Source organism: Nipponia nippon, unplaced genomic scaffold (genome assembly GCF_047370975.1).
Source record: "Nipponia nippon isolate SJK-2023a ecotype South Korea unplaced genomic scaffold, ASM4737097v1 scaffold_1, whole genome shotgun sequence".
Taxonomy (NCBI): domain Eukaryota; kingdom Metazoa; phylum Chordata; class Aves; order Pelecaniformes; family Threskiornithidae; genus Nipponia; species Nipponia nippon.
Genome location: NW_028262290.1, coordinates 106,120,771 through 106,138,710, shown reverse-complemented (window position 1 = coordinate 106,138,710; position 17,940 = coordinate 106,120,771). Strand labels below are relative to the sequence as shown.

The 17,940-nt window shown below is 40.5% G+C and overlaps 1 protein-coding gene across 3 annotated transcripts in view; it reads left to right on the top strand.

Annotated features, from left to right (window-relative positions):
• Positions 1 to 17,940, top strand: part of ADCY1 (adenylate cyclase 1) — a 171,614-nt gene that overhangs the window by 54,933 nt on the left and 98,741 nt on the right. For all 3 annotated transcript variants that reach the window (XR_015706547.1, XM_009468132.2, XM_087766221.1), the window contains exon 3: positions 15,277 to 15,395. Coding sequence is in view for 2 of the 3 variants with exons in the window: in XM_009468132.2 (XP_009466407.2) it covers positions 15,277 to 15,395 (119 nt within the window). In the remaining variant the exon portion in view is untranslated. The remainder of the gene's footprint in view (positions 1 to 15,276; positions 15,396 to 17,940) is intronic.

Sequence of the window (17,940 nt, the reverse complement as noted above, 5' to 3'; positions counted from 1 at the left end):
GCCATCTTAATTTGAAGTGCAACTGGACCACTGTGTTTAAAGGCCTGTAGACTCCCATTTTCCATTTTTCTAGTTTCTCTTTTAGCGTGTGTATAGTTTCATCATCCTTGCAGTTTTGTGATGGTGAATTTCACTCTATGCACTCTGTGAAGCATAACTTCCTTTTATTTGTCATAGACTTGTTGTCAGATGACTTGATTGTGTGCTCTCTAGCTCTTGTTTTGTGATAAATTATGAGTAATCATTCTACAGTAACCTTTTCCATGCCACTCACAACACTGTGGACTTCTCCCATAACCCTGCTTATCTCTTTCCAAGCTGAAGAATTGTAGCCTGTTTAGTCTCCTGATGTGTGGAAGCTATTTCCTACCCCAGTCTCGCCAACTTTGTAACGAAATCTTACTCACGTTCCCCCTCCCCACCCCCAACAATAAGAATATTTTTATGCATATTCATGCATTGAATTTGGAGATAAAGCGTATAATTTCCATTAGTGAAATGCACTTGCTGCAGCACAGCCTGATGTGCAAAGTGCCTATTGTTTTCATGTAAGGAAGGCTGGAAAAATGTTTGACTTCATGCAAACCTCCAAAGCCCACAAAACGAGCTTAGATGCCTTCATTGGTTTTTAATTGCATAAGTACATGCACATATGTTTGCAAAATAAAAACCATCTTTCAAGCAACTTGTTTAGATCTTTCATTCCCTCCTAAATGTTACTTCTGTGCTTGCCCACAATAAGAACATGGTGGTAGAAAAACAACTGGAGAATAGCAATGTCTCCAGAATGGGGGATTGGCTATCTTAAAAACTATTCGTGAATTCACATTTAGTCTGTCAAACCATTGGGACTGGAGAAATGTATTTAGTGGTGGCATCCATCTTTCATGAAATAGTTGTGTACTCTACTAAAGTGCATGAAATTTAAGTTTATTACAGGCTTTAACATAAGAAGCTGAAGGAAGCACTAAAAACTACAGGGAGTTAGGAAGCACTGGGCTGAGACAGCCGGCTCTGTGGCTAGCTTCAGGGCGAGAAGCATGGTGCTCCAGCCTGTCTAATGAGTTTTGCTGAGAGATAGGGTTGTTCCCTTTGCTAGTACAACATCGTGCTACTGCAGTAATGCTGGTTCTGGGAGACAGACTAACACCGCAGTGTTGCTCTGCAGTGCTTCCATACATGTTCACCAGATCATTTGAAGCTAGCTAAATTCTCTTTATGCAATGCTGAATTGTGCATACCAATGTCTGCATGTATATGTGTATGCATTCCAAGTGTCTGCTGCATTTTAGGGCCGTGTCCTTAACATTGTGTATAGTAACTGGGACATCACAGAGTCAGAAATTTGATTAATAACTAATCATGGAAAGTGAAACAGTGTCAGCAGAAGATACCACGAGTCTCAGTGCAGAATACTTTGAACTGCTACTTAGGGCATTTTGGGTTCAAATTCCCTGCTGGGTTCAGATCCCCCTTCAAAACAATTTAATCTAGGTATTATACGTTTTGGATATGTGTACTACCTCCTGTACCTTTGGGTAAAAGGATGACACCTGTAGCAACCCTCCAGTGTTTTTGCCCATTATGTTTAATTTCAAGCATTTATGATAAAAAGAATAAAAAATACAACATTATGTTTGAATAAAGCAAACCATGTTGGACTTTCATTTTGGTAATGGATAACAGGTTGCTGCATTTCTTTTCTTCCGATTCAGCAACCAAACTGAAGAATTAGTTATTTGCACAGCCTCAGGCAGAAGTAATTTCTAGGGTGCCTGACAGCATGCTTATCAATGCATAATCAGGTTCTCCTCATGTTTTCCATACTTCTTATTCTCAGAATCTTGCATCTTTTTGCACTGCGGTGCAGAAGAAAATATGAAATTTATCATTAAAACACAGGCCCTGTTTCCATAATCATTCATACCGGCTCTGTGTATCAGCAAATCACCCTGCAGCAAAAATTTCATCTGGATCATGTGTGGGCACAAAAATATGTTCTTGTCAAATTATCTAGTGTGCAACAGGGAGGTGATCTGGATTTTACACAAATTGCAGGGCGAGAGATGATACCTGATCCTCTGCAAAAGCTAGCCAGTGCAATTTTTGAAAAACGTAGGTGGACTAACTAATTTCAGCTGACAGGGTGAGCCTGTACCACATTAGTGCTGTTCTATGTTACAAGGAGGCTTAGAATTGAATTTATGGTGTCATCAAACCACAACCTTACACAGGAAAGTCCACCTTCAAAAATCTATTTGTTCTTTTCTAGAACAGGAAAAAGAGAAAATATGGAGTGTTACAATTTCAGGCTCTCAGTTTGAACTGCTGGGCTTCATGCCCACTTGTGCAAGCTGGCCAGCAATGCCTCTTAGCCAAATAGCAACAGCAGCAGAGATGGGAACTTGTCCTGCTCTCTGCTTCGTTTGCCACCTTTGGCTGCTTAGATCCTTACACAGAGCTGAGATAAACTGTTGGCTACCTTTATCCTGCTATGTGGCTCCCCTGGTCTGTCTTCCACCTTTCTCAGGTAAAAGAAGAGGCACGTTTCTCTCTCCCACACAGCAATAATGGCCCAGAAGTTTTCCATGGACTAGCACCTGTTAGTCCCCAGTCCTGCAATAGTCATGCATGTGTCTGTCCTTAATACAGCAAGTAATAAATCTGAGGGCTACTCAGACTAAATGCAGACCTTCAGGTGGAAGGCTTCAGTTTCAACCTGAAGCCATTAGGAACTGTTTGTTACTGCTTGCAAGGCAGGGTATAGCAAACAAATAAATGTGTTCTGATTTTACAGCTCTATTGCACCTCTTTTTATGCAGAATAAACATCTCATCTGAATGCAGTTAGTGCCAGAAGCTGCGTTGTTTGGCATACCATTGGGATTCTTCTTACCTAACTTTGGCCAAGGAAAAGTGGGGCTTGTAATCTAACCTTTTAACCTATAGGCAGTAATCTTTAGTAGTAATAGACACATCCAAGCGTAGTTCATCCCTTCTATCCTGAACACCTTGCTGAAGATGAGATGAGGTTTTTCCCTGGGAATGGTTACAGGGGGACACCTAAGCTAAGGGCTACACAGCTGTGTGATAAAAGAGAGAGGTGCCTTGCAACTGGACTTGAAATGTCAAAGTGTAGAAATCAGTAACACACAAGAAAAAACATACAGTTGTCAATCATGCAAAGTATATATAGTATAATTGCATTGTATTACTCTACCCGCGTGCCTTTAATTTGCAAAATGCAACATATGGTATTATAGAAAAATAATAGAATAATACAGAAAATATAGAAAAAACAGAAATACAGAAAAAGCCTTTAAAAAGCCACACTTACCACAGCAGGACAGATTTATACCATAACAACTTGGTTTAACTTTTTTTCACCTCTTGAAAGCTTCCTAAATCGGTTATCAGTCATTTCATTTTTTGACACAAGGTATGAACTATTGCAACTGAACAGATTTCTGGAGAAGAAAATAGGGCATATGAACTTTGCTTTGTAGTATAAGTCTATGTAGTCACTCATACTCAATCTAGCAGGGGGATGTCTTGGACTGCTGTTTGTTGCAGTTTGTTTTTTCTCATAGATGTATGTATGACATGTAGTCATGCCACCTACGTTAAGCTCTTATATGTTGTAACGGATGCTGGCTTACATTGAGTAGAGTAGGCAAACGCAAATAGATAAGTTAAAAAATAGTAGTTGTATCATTCTAAAACCTATTTATACTTTGGCTTTTAGGATATTGGGAAATTTTGAGTATGTTCTGCTTCAAACAACTGTCAATTAAATATGCTGGCGTTATTTTACTCTTTGTGAATTTTTCAGTTTATTTTTCCTACTTGCTCTGTGTATTTTCCATTATAGAAAGAATGGAGGACGAGGGACAAACCTGTCATTAGATGATTAAAAATATGCTACCATACAGTTTTCAACAGGTAACATCATGGATAACAGTTGCTAAGGCAAATTATCATAGGTCAGAACACTGGCTGTAGTGCATGAGATCCTTAAGTTAAATAGTAAGACAAATACTTCAAAAGTACTTTCTTATGGCTGATTTCTAAATTTAAAGCAATATCCATGACAGCAGTGCTGTGTGGACACTCAGGCAATGTTCTTATGTATTTTAGTAGGATGCCACGGTATAAAGTAATTCAACCTTGGGAGTGATTCCTGATGTTCTTGCCTCAGCAACAGGAATTCATAGGGAGCTTTAAAATGTCATTAGGAAAGTTCTCTTATATGTATTTTTATTGTTGTCCACAGAGTTGTTTTCACTTGTAGAAGCGAGGAAGTCTTAATTGTAACAAAAAGCTAGCTAATGCTTTAACACAAGCTTGACACAACTTTTCCTGTGCCATGCTTCAAACACAAGGTGGTTCCACCATAGACCAGCAGCTCTGCCACATAGGTGCTTCACATTATGGCAGCTGGCCTAGCCACATGTGCGGTTTGCCAAATGGTTCCTGTGTTGCTATGTTACTGCTTAAGCATAGATTATCCCTGTGAACAGGATACTGAGCTGGGCACTTTGCTTTCATTCCAGTGTGCAACAGTATATGCTGTTAGCACACATGTACTGTCATAGATGTTTTCCCTATTCTTTTTGGTCAACCTTCTGTGAAGGAAAAGAGCTAGACCACATCCCATTAACTGGCCAAAAAAAATACATTCTAAGGTAATTTTTTTTTTCCAGGTTTGCCATTCTAGAGTGAACTTCCATCTGTCATGTAATTTAAATTCTTTCCAAGGTTTCTGTTCCCCATTACCTCTTCAATATAAACTGATTTCATTTGGAGTTTAGCTTCCTTTCAGGCACATTTGATTAGGAATTTCCCAGTTTGACAAGGTAATAATGAACTAAATCTGAGTCACACTTTTTAAGTGAGTGAATACACTCACTGCTTCCTTAGTATGTTTGTGGTTGGTCCTTGTTTTTCCTCTTTGGAAAGCAATGAGATTTTCTGCTGATGGGTTAGGCTCACTTCCCTGCTCTGTGAAGACAAAATGAGGACAAGTAGCAAAGGACAAAGACTTTTAGATTTTTCTAATCTAGGTTAGAAATTATAGATTTTTCAAAGCAAAGTATTATATCATAGTTGCCAGAGATTTTGGCATCTATTCCATTTTATTGTTTTGCACTGTGATTTGCTTTCATATTGCTATACTAAAGGCATCTGTGGTTTTTGAAAAAGGAAATGCTAACTGCTTACCACTTAATATGTCTTACTTATGTTCTAAAATTATTGTGTCTGACTCGAGGTTCCTGTTTTTTTAAAATCCTTAGCAATCAAAAAGTTTACCTTTACTGAAGAGTTCTTGCTTGTTCCACCACCGGCAAAAATCTGTAATAAGAAAGGGTATGTACTGATATTGGGTGGCTACTGCAGCTCCAAATGTATGCTGTATCAGACAACAGCAATGTTGTGAAGCACCGGTACTAGTGCAGCAGCGTGTCCTTAATGTTCTTCTGATTCCTTCCCCATTCTGGACCCTCAGCTGCAGAGTGTGTCTGCTCCAGCAGCGAGGAAAGAGGACTGGAGATGTCTGTGGCCTTTGTTCCCCTGCTCCCCTATGCTGGCCCCATTTCTCAGCAAGGTGCCAGAGCAGACCACATCAGGTTTGCCATGTATCGATGCGGAGCTGGATGTCTGGGTTTTGGAGGAGAAGTGTGGTGAGGGAGGACGTCGTATCTCATGGGGCAGAGGAAAAGCAGAGAGTGCCACAGTCCCAGTACCTCAAGCTGTAGCATGTAGCATGCTCTTTGAGAAAAATCCCACTAGCTGGGGACTGGAGGGTTAGTGAGGGCAGAAGAGGGGGATGCATCTACTTTGCTGAAGGTTGACCTCGGTGACTTTCACTTCCTGAGGAATACATACGTGCCTAGCCCAAGCATTCAGTGTTACATTGGTGGAACAAACCAGACGTGGCTGTGGACTGGGAAGAGGTGAACCCATAACTGTAGAGGAAACTTAGTACAGCAGGGGTAAGCCAGTGAAGCTCTGTCTGCTCTTCCATTTACCCTGGAAGCGAGTAGCATTGGTGAAGCTGGTGCTGCTTGTGATGCCATCTTTCTAGCATCTTCAGAAGAAAAGAAGAGAGAGATATACAATGACAGGATTGTTGTCCCAGTCCTGTTCACAGTGGAACACATTGCTCTGTGCGGCGCTTCAGCCTCTAGCAAACCTGAGCTCACATGTGTCTCGGATGCAGGCCTGCTTAGGAATTGCATTAGCATTTCTGTGTTCCCTCTGATCATGACATTGGCAGATAATGGGTACTCTTTATGATCATTTTTAAGGCCCCTGTTTATATGAGTCAGAAAAGCATTTTTATAAAGAAATTCAATTTTTGGAACTTGTGCTTTAAGTGTGTCTTTCTGGTTTTAACATATATACTCAACACATATGCATGCTGTCAGTGCTACTATGAGGGGATCATTTCACTGAAAGGTGAAACCTGGCCTTCCTGACTCTGCAAGAGAATGGGCAAAATGTTTTCTTTCCACATAAGAAAATTTAGAACGGTATGTTTAGTGACTGTTCTGTGCCAAAAAAAGTTTCATCTTCATTGATATACCCTCAAGAACCCACTTATTAAAATCCTACTGGAGCTTGATAGATAGAAACAAGGACATTTATTAAACTAATGTTTAAGAAATAAGAAAAACTTTGAAAACTCCCATTTATCTTTTTTTTGTTTGTTTTCTTAGTAGATATTTTCAAGTATACCATATTACTATTTTCCCATACCCACTAACCTGCTCTAAATGTTTCCATGGTGGTAGCATGTCTTTGCTGACCCATACATCTTTTGAACAGAACAGTGACCAAGACTAAAATAAGCAATTTGTGTTGAGTCTATATGCTTTACCTCCTAACTACAGTTCCTCAAAAGAAGAGCACTGAGTTGGAGTATATTTGAAATGTGTGTTTTAAGGATATGATTACATAATTGCTGATCATTCTGTTACTGGTGGTTGCACTCAGGGAAGTTTTCAGACCTCTCTGTTCCTTCCCTGTGTTTATTGCAAGAAAGGCAAAGAGTTTTGCCACTGCTTTGTTTTTTCCCCTGCCTCATCTTGTTTTCCTCCATCTGTTTCTGCCTTCACCAAGCAGAACAGACAAACAATGCAGTGTTCCACACCTAGTTTGAAGGGGTCACTTTGAAGAGATAATCACTGCTGGAGTCAAGAAGTACCTGTCCCCTAGCAATGTACTGCAGAAATGCTATTTCTTCTTCCCAGCCAAGAATAAGGAGGTTTTCAAGTTATCTGCTCTAGAGAATGGTCTGAATATAGTCAGCCATCAGTATGGCTACTTGCCTGCACTATAGTGAGGCAAATAAAGATGCCTTAAGTATAAAGGCACTGTTTGGTTGTGTAAATTTAGCTGCTTCTTGCTCAAGTTCATTGCCAGTAGGAAGATTTCCATTAACTGAAATTAGTATCATCCTTTTTCTCTCAAGTTTTCTGTGATGGTTTTGTGGATACATTGAATTTTGGCAGTTAAGTTTCAGAGAGAGTGAATACTATGGATACGGGGTGAAAATAAAAAGATGAATGGTAGGCTGATGCTGCAGTCATTTATTCATTGCCAGTTTATATCTGGTGTCAACACTGTTAGCTTGCCTTTCTGAAGATTGATTCTTACCGCTATATTTCTACAGAATTCTGATTTAATAGATATGAGGGCAACCAGGAAAACAAGCTATGCTTTTTATACTTCTGTTTTCCCTGTTTATCCTCATAGCCTTTCTCTGCTCTTGTTCCTGTTTGAACAAGATTTGTGGAGCTGATCTCAAGTTATCCTACCAGCAATCTTCCAGTCCAGTCTGGAATCACGCTTGCCTTTTTAGGGTAGCATCACATAAATACTTCATAGTCATTCAGTGGTCATCTGGGACTTTTTTACATGCAGAGGTTTCCAACTCGTTTTCTCTCATGCGTTTTTGTGGATGGTACCTAAAAGGCACAATGTATTGCTGAGTTTTTCTCATTCTTATCATTCCACTTCTTGTATGCTGTCCTGTGAACTTTGCACCTTCGAGCAGTTTTATGGTCTCTTTATGCCCACTCTCCAGCCCGGTGCTTCTGCCCTCCATGCTGCCCATTGCTCTCTCTGTTTTAGCCAAGACTTCACCCTTCCCTAATTCTTTCACAAAGTTTTACCTTCTCCATTGTAACTAGTAATCTTCCATGGGGAACCTATCAATGCCTCATTAAACACTATGATGATGATATATCCTGCCTTTCCTTTATTCAAACAAAAATATTAAGTTAACCACAGAAAAATGTCAAATTGGTCTGGTACAGGTCTACTCATTCTGAATCCATCTTGCAGTTCATACATAGTATATTGATCATCTACCATAACTGTATGTTGTTAGCCATCCTACTCGAAATCTGTGCATTAGATGGCAGCTTTATGGATGGTCTTTTATGATTATGATTGTAATAATGACTTACTCATAATTTTTCAAGAAATCTCAGGAATGTTCTGAAACATTGCCACCTTGTGGCTTTTGAAAAATCACCATCTTTAACAGTGCTTTTTCTTGTACTGAGTCGGAAGACAGGGCATGGCATAGTTTAATTTAAAATAATTCCTTAATGAAACCTGCTGTCTTTGTTTTCCACCTTACATCCTGTAAGTATAAATGAATCCTAGTAGTTTTACACAAAGTTGTTCTCCCATGCATTGCACTAGGCTTCTTTTCTCTCTCATTTTTTTGTTTTCCTTACAGGGAATTAAAATGGCTGTGCATATAGGAATGACAGAGACCATAAACCCACTAAGCAGTAGCTTTTAAAATTATGCAAGAGTGAACTTATCAAGGTATAATTGGGTAGCAGGTGGTAATATTTAGGATGTACTTTGGAGTCCCAGCTGACTAAGTAGAAGCTGAATCTCAAAATTATATAGATGAGTTGACTTTGAAACAGTCTTATTAATATTTTATATGCATGTCTGATGCTTGTCTTCTCCAGGAAAAAAATGCTTTTTAAATATGGTGGCACTTTCCATTTAAGTATAGCAATAACAAAAGAAGATCTGTGGTAGACTGCAAAAAATGGTGGGTTAGATTTCATGTCTTTTATTGTAAAAAACTTTGTATACTAGATGATCAAAATGCTCCTTTCTTTTATGAGCTCCTTTTCCTATGTGTTGTCATTGTTGGAGTGTTACTATAACAAACAAAAATATTCATATTTTATCAGCCAGAAAACAAAGGTGGCAAACCTGGTTCTATTATGTGCTTCTTTTTTCTTTCTTTCTTTTTAAAGTCCCCATGAAAATGCAAAAAGCAGTGGACCATGGGCATGCAGTCTATCCTGAATAATGTGGTTCAGTGCCAGGGAGTGTGAGAAATGACCAGAATCTGGAGTGCCATCCAGAGTTACTGCTTTCCCCAGCATGAGCTTGGGAACCTCTGAGTCCCATTTTGAGCAAGCTCCATGAGACAGAGTTCTCTGCCAAGCCAGGCATAGGGCCCAGGCTGCCTGGTGGGTGAGGGCAGCAGTGCCAGCAGGCTGGCTGTAAGCAGCATTTCAGGAGGAACCCAACAAAGCTGACTAAAAGAGACTGAGTTGCATCCATTACACTCCTGTTCTCATGGGACTGAGAGACGTGCAAAGCAGTAAATTTTTCTGCATGGCCTTTCAGCAGGTCCAGACTGTAACTTCATTCTCAAAATGTATTCCACTAGATGTGCATATACGGTAGCATGAGAGGGCAAGGAGCAATGAGATTCAAAGAACCAGAGAAACATGAAAGCCTACAGCTTTGAGGCGATACTACAGTTCCTCTGTTTGCTTCTCTTCTATATCTCAGAGAAAATGACAACTGTTTCCTCTGATAAAATAGTCTGCACTGACTATAAATAAGATTTCCATTTTGTTTTCTGTTTATCTCATATGATAATCTACAGGAATACAGTTTAGCATGGAGAAGCACAGCAAGTGCATCCAGTTTATGGGTAGAACGTTGTGAGGTGTCATCCAACTGCACAGCAGGCAATGGGAAAGAAAGGAAAGGATGCTGGCTGGGAACATTAAGACATTTTTCTGCATTTTACTCTTCTTTTCTGATGAAGGGAGAGTGGGTTCATAAATGATTTACAACTTGCTGAAGGAATTTCAAAATGTATCACAGTCATTTCCCATACAGATGTCAAAATAAATAATTTTGTACAATAGGAATAGAATGTGGTATTGGACTGGGTAGTATTGTTTGGAGAGCTGCATGAAATGATTATAAATCAAGGTGAAAATTTCAAAGGGACTTTTAGGAAGTCATAAGTGTTTGGAAGAAGCAGTAAAATAACAAAGACAATGATTTTCAAAATGGGAGGGGAAGGGCATCTTCATTTGGAGACAAGCACAAGAAATGTATTAAGAACATGCACTGGGGACTCCTATAAAAGCAGAGCCAGGGCAAGGGTGGAAGAAGCTCTCCAGGCCAGGGATGGGGATGGGAGAGGGAGTTGTGTTGAGAAGCCTCCAAATTGGAGAAAGCTGAAGAGAACATTGGGGCTGAATAGAGCATGCAGATGATGGAAACTGTTGCTTCGACAGTCTCTGTTGTCTGCTTACTTCTTTCCGCTTCCCCTCTCAGGAAAGAGAAATCACAGACAGTGCTGAGCCTTGAGCTCCCCTGCTATTTTAGAAGCCACACTTGTGTGTGGTAAGGTGGCAGGATGGCTTCAGGCCTCCTCAGGAAGCCACAGGCACCCTCCACTCCTGATTCTTGTGCTGTTGACCCCCTTGGTACAGAACAGTCAGAAGGGACCTCTGGAGGTCATCCAGTCCAACCACCCCTTCAAAGCAGGGCTGCCAGCAACACCAGGTCTGGTCAACTGTGGCTTTGTCTAGCCAAGTCTTAAATAACTGCAAGACTATTAAAATTTTTCTCCAGGTCCAACCCAGAGTGAGAATTGCAGTACAGGAGTACAGGGTTGAGAATGTTCCAAACAACAAGTAGTAATATAGGGTCTTTTTGGCCATTAACAATGGGGAACAATTTTTTTTTTCCTCATTTCTCTGCCTTTGCATATTTTCCTTCTTTGTCACGTGCATAATGGTGCTAGTTGTTGAATAGTGCCAGGGTAACACTGAGCAATTCCTAATTGGCTTGGTATATATATTTTGACTTGCATTGGAGTCAAATGAATGTTTATTCTTTCTCTTATTTCTAGCAATGCTTCATTGCTGTGGGAGAAAGAAATCTGGATGTTTTTCTAAATCGAGTGTCCTTTTCAAAATTAACTAAGTCTTCATTACTGGTGCAGAAATCGTCATTAATGAGGATAAGACAATTGGCAGAGGCAGCCCAGTTTGGCATTCGAAATCCCAGGCTACGACTGGCAATTTAAAATACAAATTTAATGAAAAATGTTGTGAATGAAGGAGATATAGATCCTCATCTGTCATTTTGTTTTCTTAGTGAGATTTGTACAGGGACTGCAAAATCATTGACAGACAATTAGAATCTCTGAAAAGAATCTTTTTTTTCAGCATGTGATTTCACTTTAGACCATGTTAATGCTGAGTGAAGATTTACAGCAGGAGGAGAGAGTACAAATTCCTAAAACAGCATAACTTGGTCATAGGGCCAAGATTTAATTTTCTGGGTAGAAACCAGCAGTAATAAGCCTAAACAGCATTGTAGATCAGTGAGAAAGGTGAAAACGCGGAAACATTTTTCTCTCTACTAGGCCGTGTGTTTTGGAATATGCCACACGTTGAGGCTACCTCAATACAACGTCATTTGTCACCAGTAAGAAGGTCTGCAGCATGAGTGTTGTTTTATTCTAGTCAAAGTTGTTGCTAATTGATTAGTGCTCCCTGTCTCACTCTTTCAATTTTTTTCTGTCACCACCCATCCCCATCAGAGGCAACAACCACTCAAGCATGAATGTCACCACAAATGTGACCGGCCTTGCTTCAGTGCTGTCACTTGTTCCATTCAATGCAGTATGCAGCCGTGCACATCTAGTCTTCTTTTTAGTCTCGTTTTCAGGTTATTTTTATAATCAGATCAGCCATACAGGAACAAATGAAAAAAATCAAACAATGATGGTAGGACTTGCTGAATAGAGATCCAGGTGGAGCCCTTTCGCAAACCTTCCAACGACTGTATTTGGCATACATGAATTCACTCTTGCAGCTCCAAATCTCTGAGTCCTTGATCATTCCTTAGGCTGACCTGAAGGGCAATACCTCTTTGCTTGACAGATGGCATTTTGCCCAAAATAAAACAGACTTTTCTTATATTTTTTCTAGAGAGCTAGATGCTCTCTTTCATTTATTTTCAGTGCTTAGATACTTTCCATTGTGGGGTTGTTTCTTACATTTTCCAGTCTCTCCTCCAGTGACAATTCTTTACAGCCACGATGCTGCTTCCTTTCTTGGCCTGAAAGGTCAGCAGTGGCTGCCCTTTGAAAAAGCCATAATAGAGTCTTTCCTCACTCGGTGAGTCTGAGGCTGCTAACCCTCTTTGTAAAGACTCTACAATTCTTCCTCCGTAATCCATCTTTTTTTTTTTTTATCTCTAATGAAAAAAGCAAGCCACCACAATTTGATATAGGATTTTCATAAGCTCCCTTCAGTTCTTGTAATAGTCAAGCTAATGTGTATAAGAATCACCATTTTTGTAGCCTCCCTTAATACATCTGACATCTGCAAGTTTCAATGCTGTCAAATGCTATATCCTGCAGCTCGCGAATGCTGCCTTCACAGTAATGATTGTTATTACTTCCCTGGCTTCTGTACTATTTGCCATGCACTGCAGAAGTTCTCTCTGAGTTTTTTATTCACATCTTGTATTATAATTGTGTTTACAGGCCACAGAAGATCTATTCAGTCAGCATTAGTCTTTGTAAGAGTCTGTCAGTATAATTTTTGTTTGGTTGTTTGTCTGTTTGGTTTAGTCAGACTTTGTAGGAAACAGAAGCTGAAACCCCACACTTTCTCCATAACAGCTTTGGAATTTACTTATCCACTTCAGCAAAATGGCAAAGATCTTGTTTAATATGCTCGCTTAAAGAGAAGCTACAGTGAACATTTAGTCCTATCACACATCATAAAATTGGCACCCAGGATAATACTTATAAAATTCCAGCATCCTTTGGAGTTTATACCATCTTAAGCACCAGAGAATTTAACCATCAGTCCAAACTTCTCTTTTGTGTGGATTCTCTATTGTCTGACAGGTGGTCAGCTCATTTTACAACCTCAGTATATTTCAGTTAAAACAGTAAATCAACTGCAAGCCACAAGTAGTGGGCAACAGAGCTTCATAAGATCCACTGTTGACAAAACTATTTGTTTTGGATTTTAACCCAAATTTTGGATTACCCAAATATAATTCTGCTGCAGAGATATAAGCATATTTAATTAAATCAACATAAAAATTATAGTAATTAACCATTTTCTACCAAGATGTGAGACTGTTTGCTTAATCTGAAATTGATACATTCTTAAAATGTTAACAAAAATTTAATTCTATAGTATTCTTTGTAATATTCTTAGTATACATATGAGAACAATAGGAAATAGACTAAGTTAATGATCCTTAGCCTCAATTCCACATGAACTGCCACAAACATAACAAGGAACTTTAGTCTACAGTAAATACCAGGGCAGTTCTGCAAAGTTTAACTTATTCCTTGGTGACATAAATATTCAATGTGTCTTCTTCCAGAAGAAACTGTAAAATTAGAAACCCTTTGAGTATTATTTGGTGTTTTGGCTGGTTAATGTGTGCATGTGAGCAACACAAACCACTTGTCTGTGCAGATACCCTCTTCTCAGTGTTAACTGTTGCTCCTTGTTTGTTTAATGTCATTTAAATAAAAGGAGGATGTGTTTTTGCCAAGATCTGCACCTCTGTGATGTCTCGTAGCTGCCATTATGGTGGCTCTCGAGCATCAGATAACAGAATCACAGAATAGTTGAAGTAGGAAGGGAACTCTGGAGGCCATCTGAGCCAACCACCCTGGTTTCCAGGATGAGCTGCTCTATCCCTTTTCTAGGACTCAAGGTGAAACTGACTGCCCTGTAGTTCCCTGGGTCCTCCTTCTTGCCCTTCTTGAAGATAGAAGTGACATTTTTTTTCCTTTTGTCTTCAGGCACTTCTCCCAGTCACCATGTTTGATCAAAGATTATCGAGAGTGGCCTTGCAATGACATCTGCCAGCTCCCTCAGTGTTTGTGGGTACATCCCATCAGGGCCCATGGACTTATGTATGTCCAGTTTGCTTAAGTATTCCCTGACCTGATCCTCTTCCACCAAGGGTACATCTTCCTTGCTCCAGCTTTTCCCCGTCTTCTCTGGAACCTGGGATTCCTGAATGAGATTGAATGTGGTTATGTGAATTCGTTCAGACTGTTGCTGTGACTGAAGCTAGCAGGTCTGATGGATAAGCTTGGAACTGCATTTTAAATGGCAAGTGTTTTCTGTGTGAAAACAAAACTTAAGTAGGTATCTAAGGACACCTTACAGCACCTAAGAACAACTGCTGCACGTTTTCCAGGTGGTACCTGCAAATGGGCCAGAATATGTGGGAAAACTACATAGGCCTTTATAGTCAATACTGACAAGATCCAAAACTTTAGAGGTCGTTTTTTTGCAGGTCAGTGACTCATGCTAAAAATCTCTCTGTGGATATAGCGAGAAGAGATGTGTTTAACCAGAGGTTTGTACTGATGCATTCCATTACTGAGCTGGCTGGAACAGACATTACTACACTGGATAAGATGCCATTAAAAGTGTACCTTTATTACTGTTTTGCTGATTCAGACTGTGGATAAATCTATCATCCACTCTCGCTGCTTAATAACCAGCTGTCATAGTCCTTGTAATGTAACACTTTCATTAGATTCAGAAATAGGACACACAAAAGGATAGCAAATGATCCTGGGAAGTCTTTCCCAGACAGATAAATGCTACTAACAATAAAATAAGTTGTTATTATTAGCATTGTGATGTTAATGAAAATTATGGACAATTATCTGCTCTTGAAGCTGGCTCTTCCCTTTCTGTGTAGTTTTTGGGTTTTGTTATTTATTTTTATTGCAGAAGACTTAAGAAAGACATCCACACAGGCTGCAGAAGTTTGAGAGAAGAAATGGTTCATATTATTTATGCAGTAGAAATTCTCAGGAAGCAGACTAGATTAGGAAAAGATTGTCTAGTTTGCTAGTTTAAAACTTTTGAATAATGGTCACACACTATACCACAAAACTGATGTTGTTTACGTTTTCTTTTAGGAACGTCTCTTGATGAGTCTTTTGCCCAGGAATGTTGCAATGGAAATGAAGGAAGATTTCCTGAAGCCTCCTGAAAGGATTTTCCACAAGATTTACATTCAAAGGCATGACAACGTTAGGTAGGATTGATGTAGCCCATGAAATAATTTAAAGCAGAAAGTATTTAGTACAAATACAGTGACATGCAATTGCAGTCAGGTCTTAGAGAAAAAAAAAACAAGCAGTACAGTGAAGATTTGTCATTTATTGAGAGGGGGAGAAGAGGCCCACTAGGAAGACTTAATAGTCTTCTCAGAAGATAATGGTGAATCAATAAATAGCTTAGAATAGTAGTGCTGGGAGGCAGACAACTTTTTTCAAATGAGTAGTCATTCTTAAATGGCATTGCTTTGCAGCAGGACTGGTTGATTATAATGCTTCTGAGTCCTCTCTTGCACTGAGATCTTTTTGAAATCCAACCTCAGGAGTACCCCTTTTTTTTTTTTTTCTACATGAAATGATGTTTCACATAACCACTAAGGCTGCTGTGGCTTACTCACTGCTTCGATGTGGAGTTCATGAAAGATTTTGAACCTGAATACCCTGTCTGGAGAGGGGAGTTAATTCTCTGACATTAAGAGGGTACTTTTGGGGCGAATGGAGGCAAAGAAAGATGGTCTCATTTTAATGGCAAAGGAAAGATCCTCAGGGAAGAGAACTGAAAACAGGAGACCTCCCGTCACCATCTGTACTGTAAGAAACTGTATTACCTTTTATTTCAGTAATGCAACTACTGTATTAGAAAAAAACATAAGGAGTGGTGATAGCGTCCCAGTAAATACCCAGCAAGCTGTTTCTAGCAGGTGCTGGTAGACCAGAGTTTCACCCCAGGATCTGTGTGACTCTGCAGATCTGAATGGTGCAGGGGAACTCCCTGCAGGTGCCATCCTGACACCGGTGTGGAGAACAGCACTACAGCATCCCTCCGGGAAGTGCTGCTGGTGGTCAGTGCCAATAGTAAGATGTGTGCTTTACCTTTTTAAGGAGATGAAAGCAACTTTTTTTCTTTCGATTAGTGGCGGTTGAGTACTATACTGGGCAGACCTAAGAGACCATTCCCATATTCTCATGACTTGCCCTCTTCACACCAAGCATTCTGTAAAACAGCACTATTAAAACTAACAAACAAAAAGCCCCTCTATTGTTCTAAATTCCTGGAGTTTTTAACCCCAAAGCTACACAGTGGAAAATAGAAAATGAGCTGCACTTTTGCCTTTCCTATTTCAACGCTTTCTTTTTCTCTTAGCAAATATCTGGAAGTGTCAGAGCATTATCCTCCAGAAAGGATAGGCTGGAGGAGTTAGGAATGCAGTTAGTAAACTCCCATGATTTTTCCACTCCTCACCTATTAAAAGAAAAGGGGAAAAAAACCCAAAACCTTCAACAACAAAAAAAACCTCACCAGCAACAAAACTCATCTGTTTCAGTCTTCTAAATAGCTGCCTGAAAAAAAAACAGAGTCTTTAAGCACTAGATCTTCCATGTGAAAAATAAGAGACTTGTATAGCTACCTTTTTTACCTTCTTCCAGAAAAACACAGGAGGATACATTACAGTGGATATATATATACACCCCTGTAACAAGTGAATGATGGACTGGGAAAAGATACTGACATAACCTGGTCTCCTTCTATGACAAGGTGACCCGCTTAGTGGATATGGGGAAGGCTGTGGATGTTGTCTACCTGGAGTATAGTAAGGCCTTTGACACTGTCTCCCACAGCATTCTCCTGGAGAAGCTGGCTGCTCACGGCTTGGATAAGTGCACTCTGCACTGGGTTAAAAACTGGCTGGACGGCCAAGCCCAGAGAGTGGTGGTGAATGGAGTTAAATCCAGTTGGTGGCCGGTCACGAGTGGTGTTCCCCAGGGCTCAGTATTGGGGCCAGTCCTGTTCAACATCTTCATTGATGATCTGGATGAGGGGATTGAGTGCACCCTCAGTAAGTTTGCAGATGACACCAAGTTGGGTGGAAGTGTCAATCTGCTGGAAGGTAGGAAGGCCCTACAGAGGGACCTGGACAGGCTGGATCATTGGGCTGAGGCCAACTATATGAGATTCAACAAGGCCAAGTGCCGTGTCCTGCACTTGGGTCACAACAACCCCCTGCAATGCTACAGGCTTGGGGAGGAGTGGCTGCAGAGCTGCCTGGTGGAAAAGGACTTGGGGGTGTTGGTCGACAGCCGCCTGAACATGAGCGAGCAGTGTGCTCAGGTGGCCAAGAAGGCCACTGGCGTCCTGGCTTGTATCAGGAATAGTGTGGCCAGCAGGACCAAGGAGGTGATCGTGCCCCTGCACTGGGCACTGGTGAGGCCGCACCTCGAGTACTGTGTTCAGTTTTGGGCCCCTCACTACAAGAAGGACATTGAGGTGCTGGACCGTGTCCAAAGAAGGACAGTGAAGCTGGTGAAGGGTCTATGTCTTATGAGTCAAGTCTATGTCTTGAGGGTCTCAGGTCTTATGAGGAGCGGCTGAGGGAGCTGGTGTGGTTTAGTCTGGAGAAGAGGAGGCTGAGGGGAGACCTTCTTGCTCTCTACAACTCCCTCAAAGGAGGTTGTAGTGAGGTGGGGGTCGGTCTCTTCTCCCAAATAACAAGTGATAGGATGAGAGGAAATGGCCTCAAACTG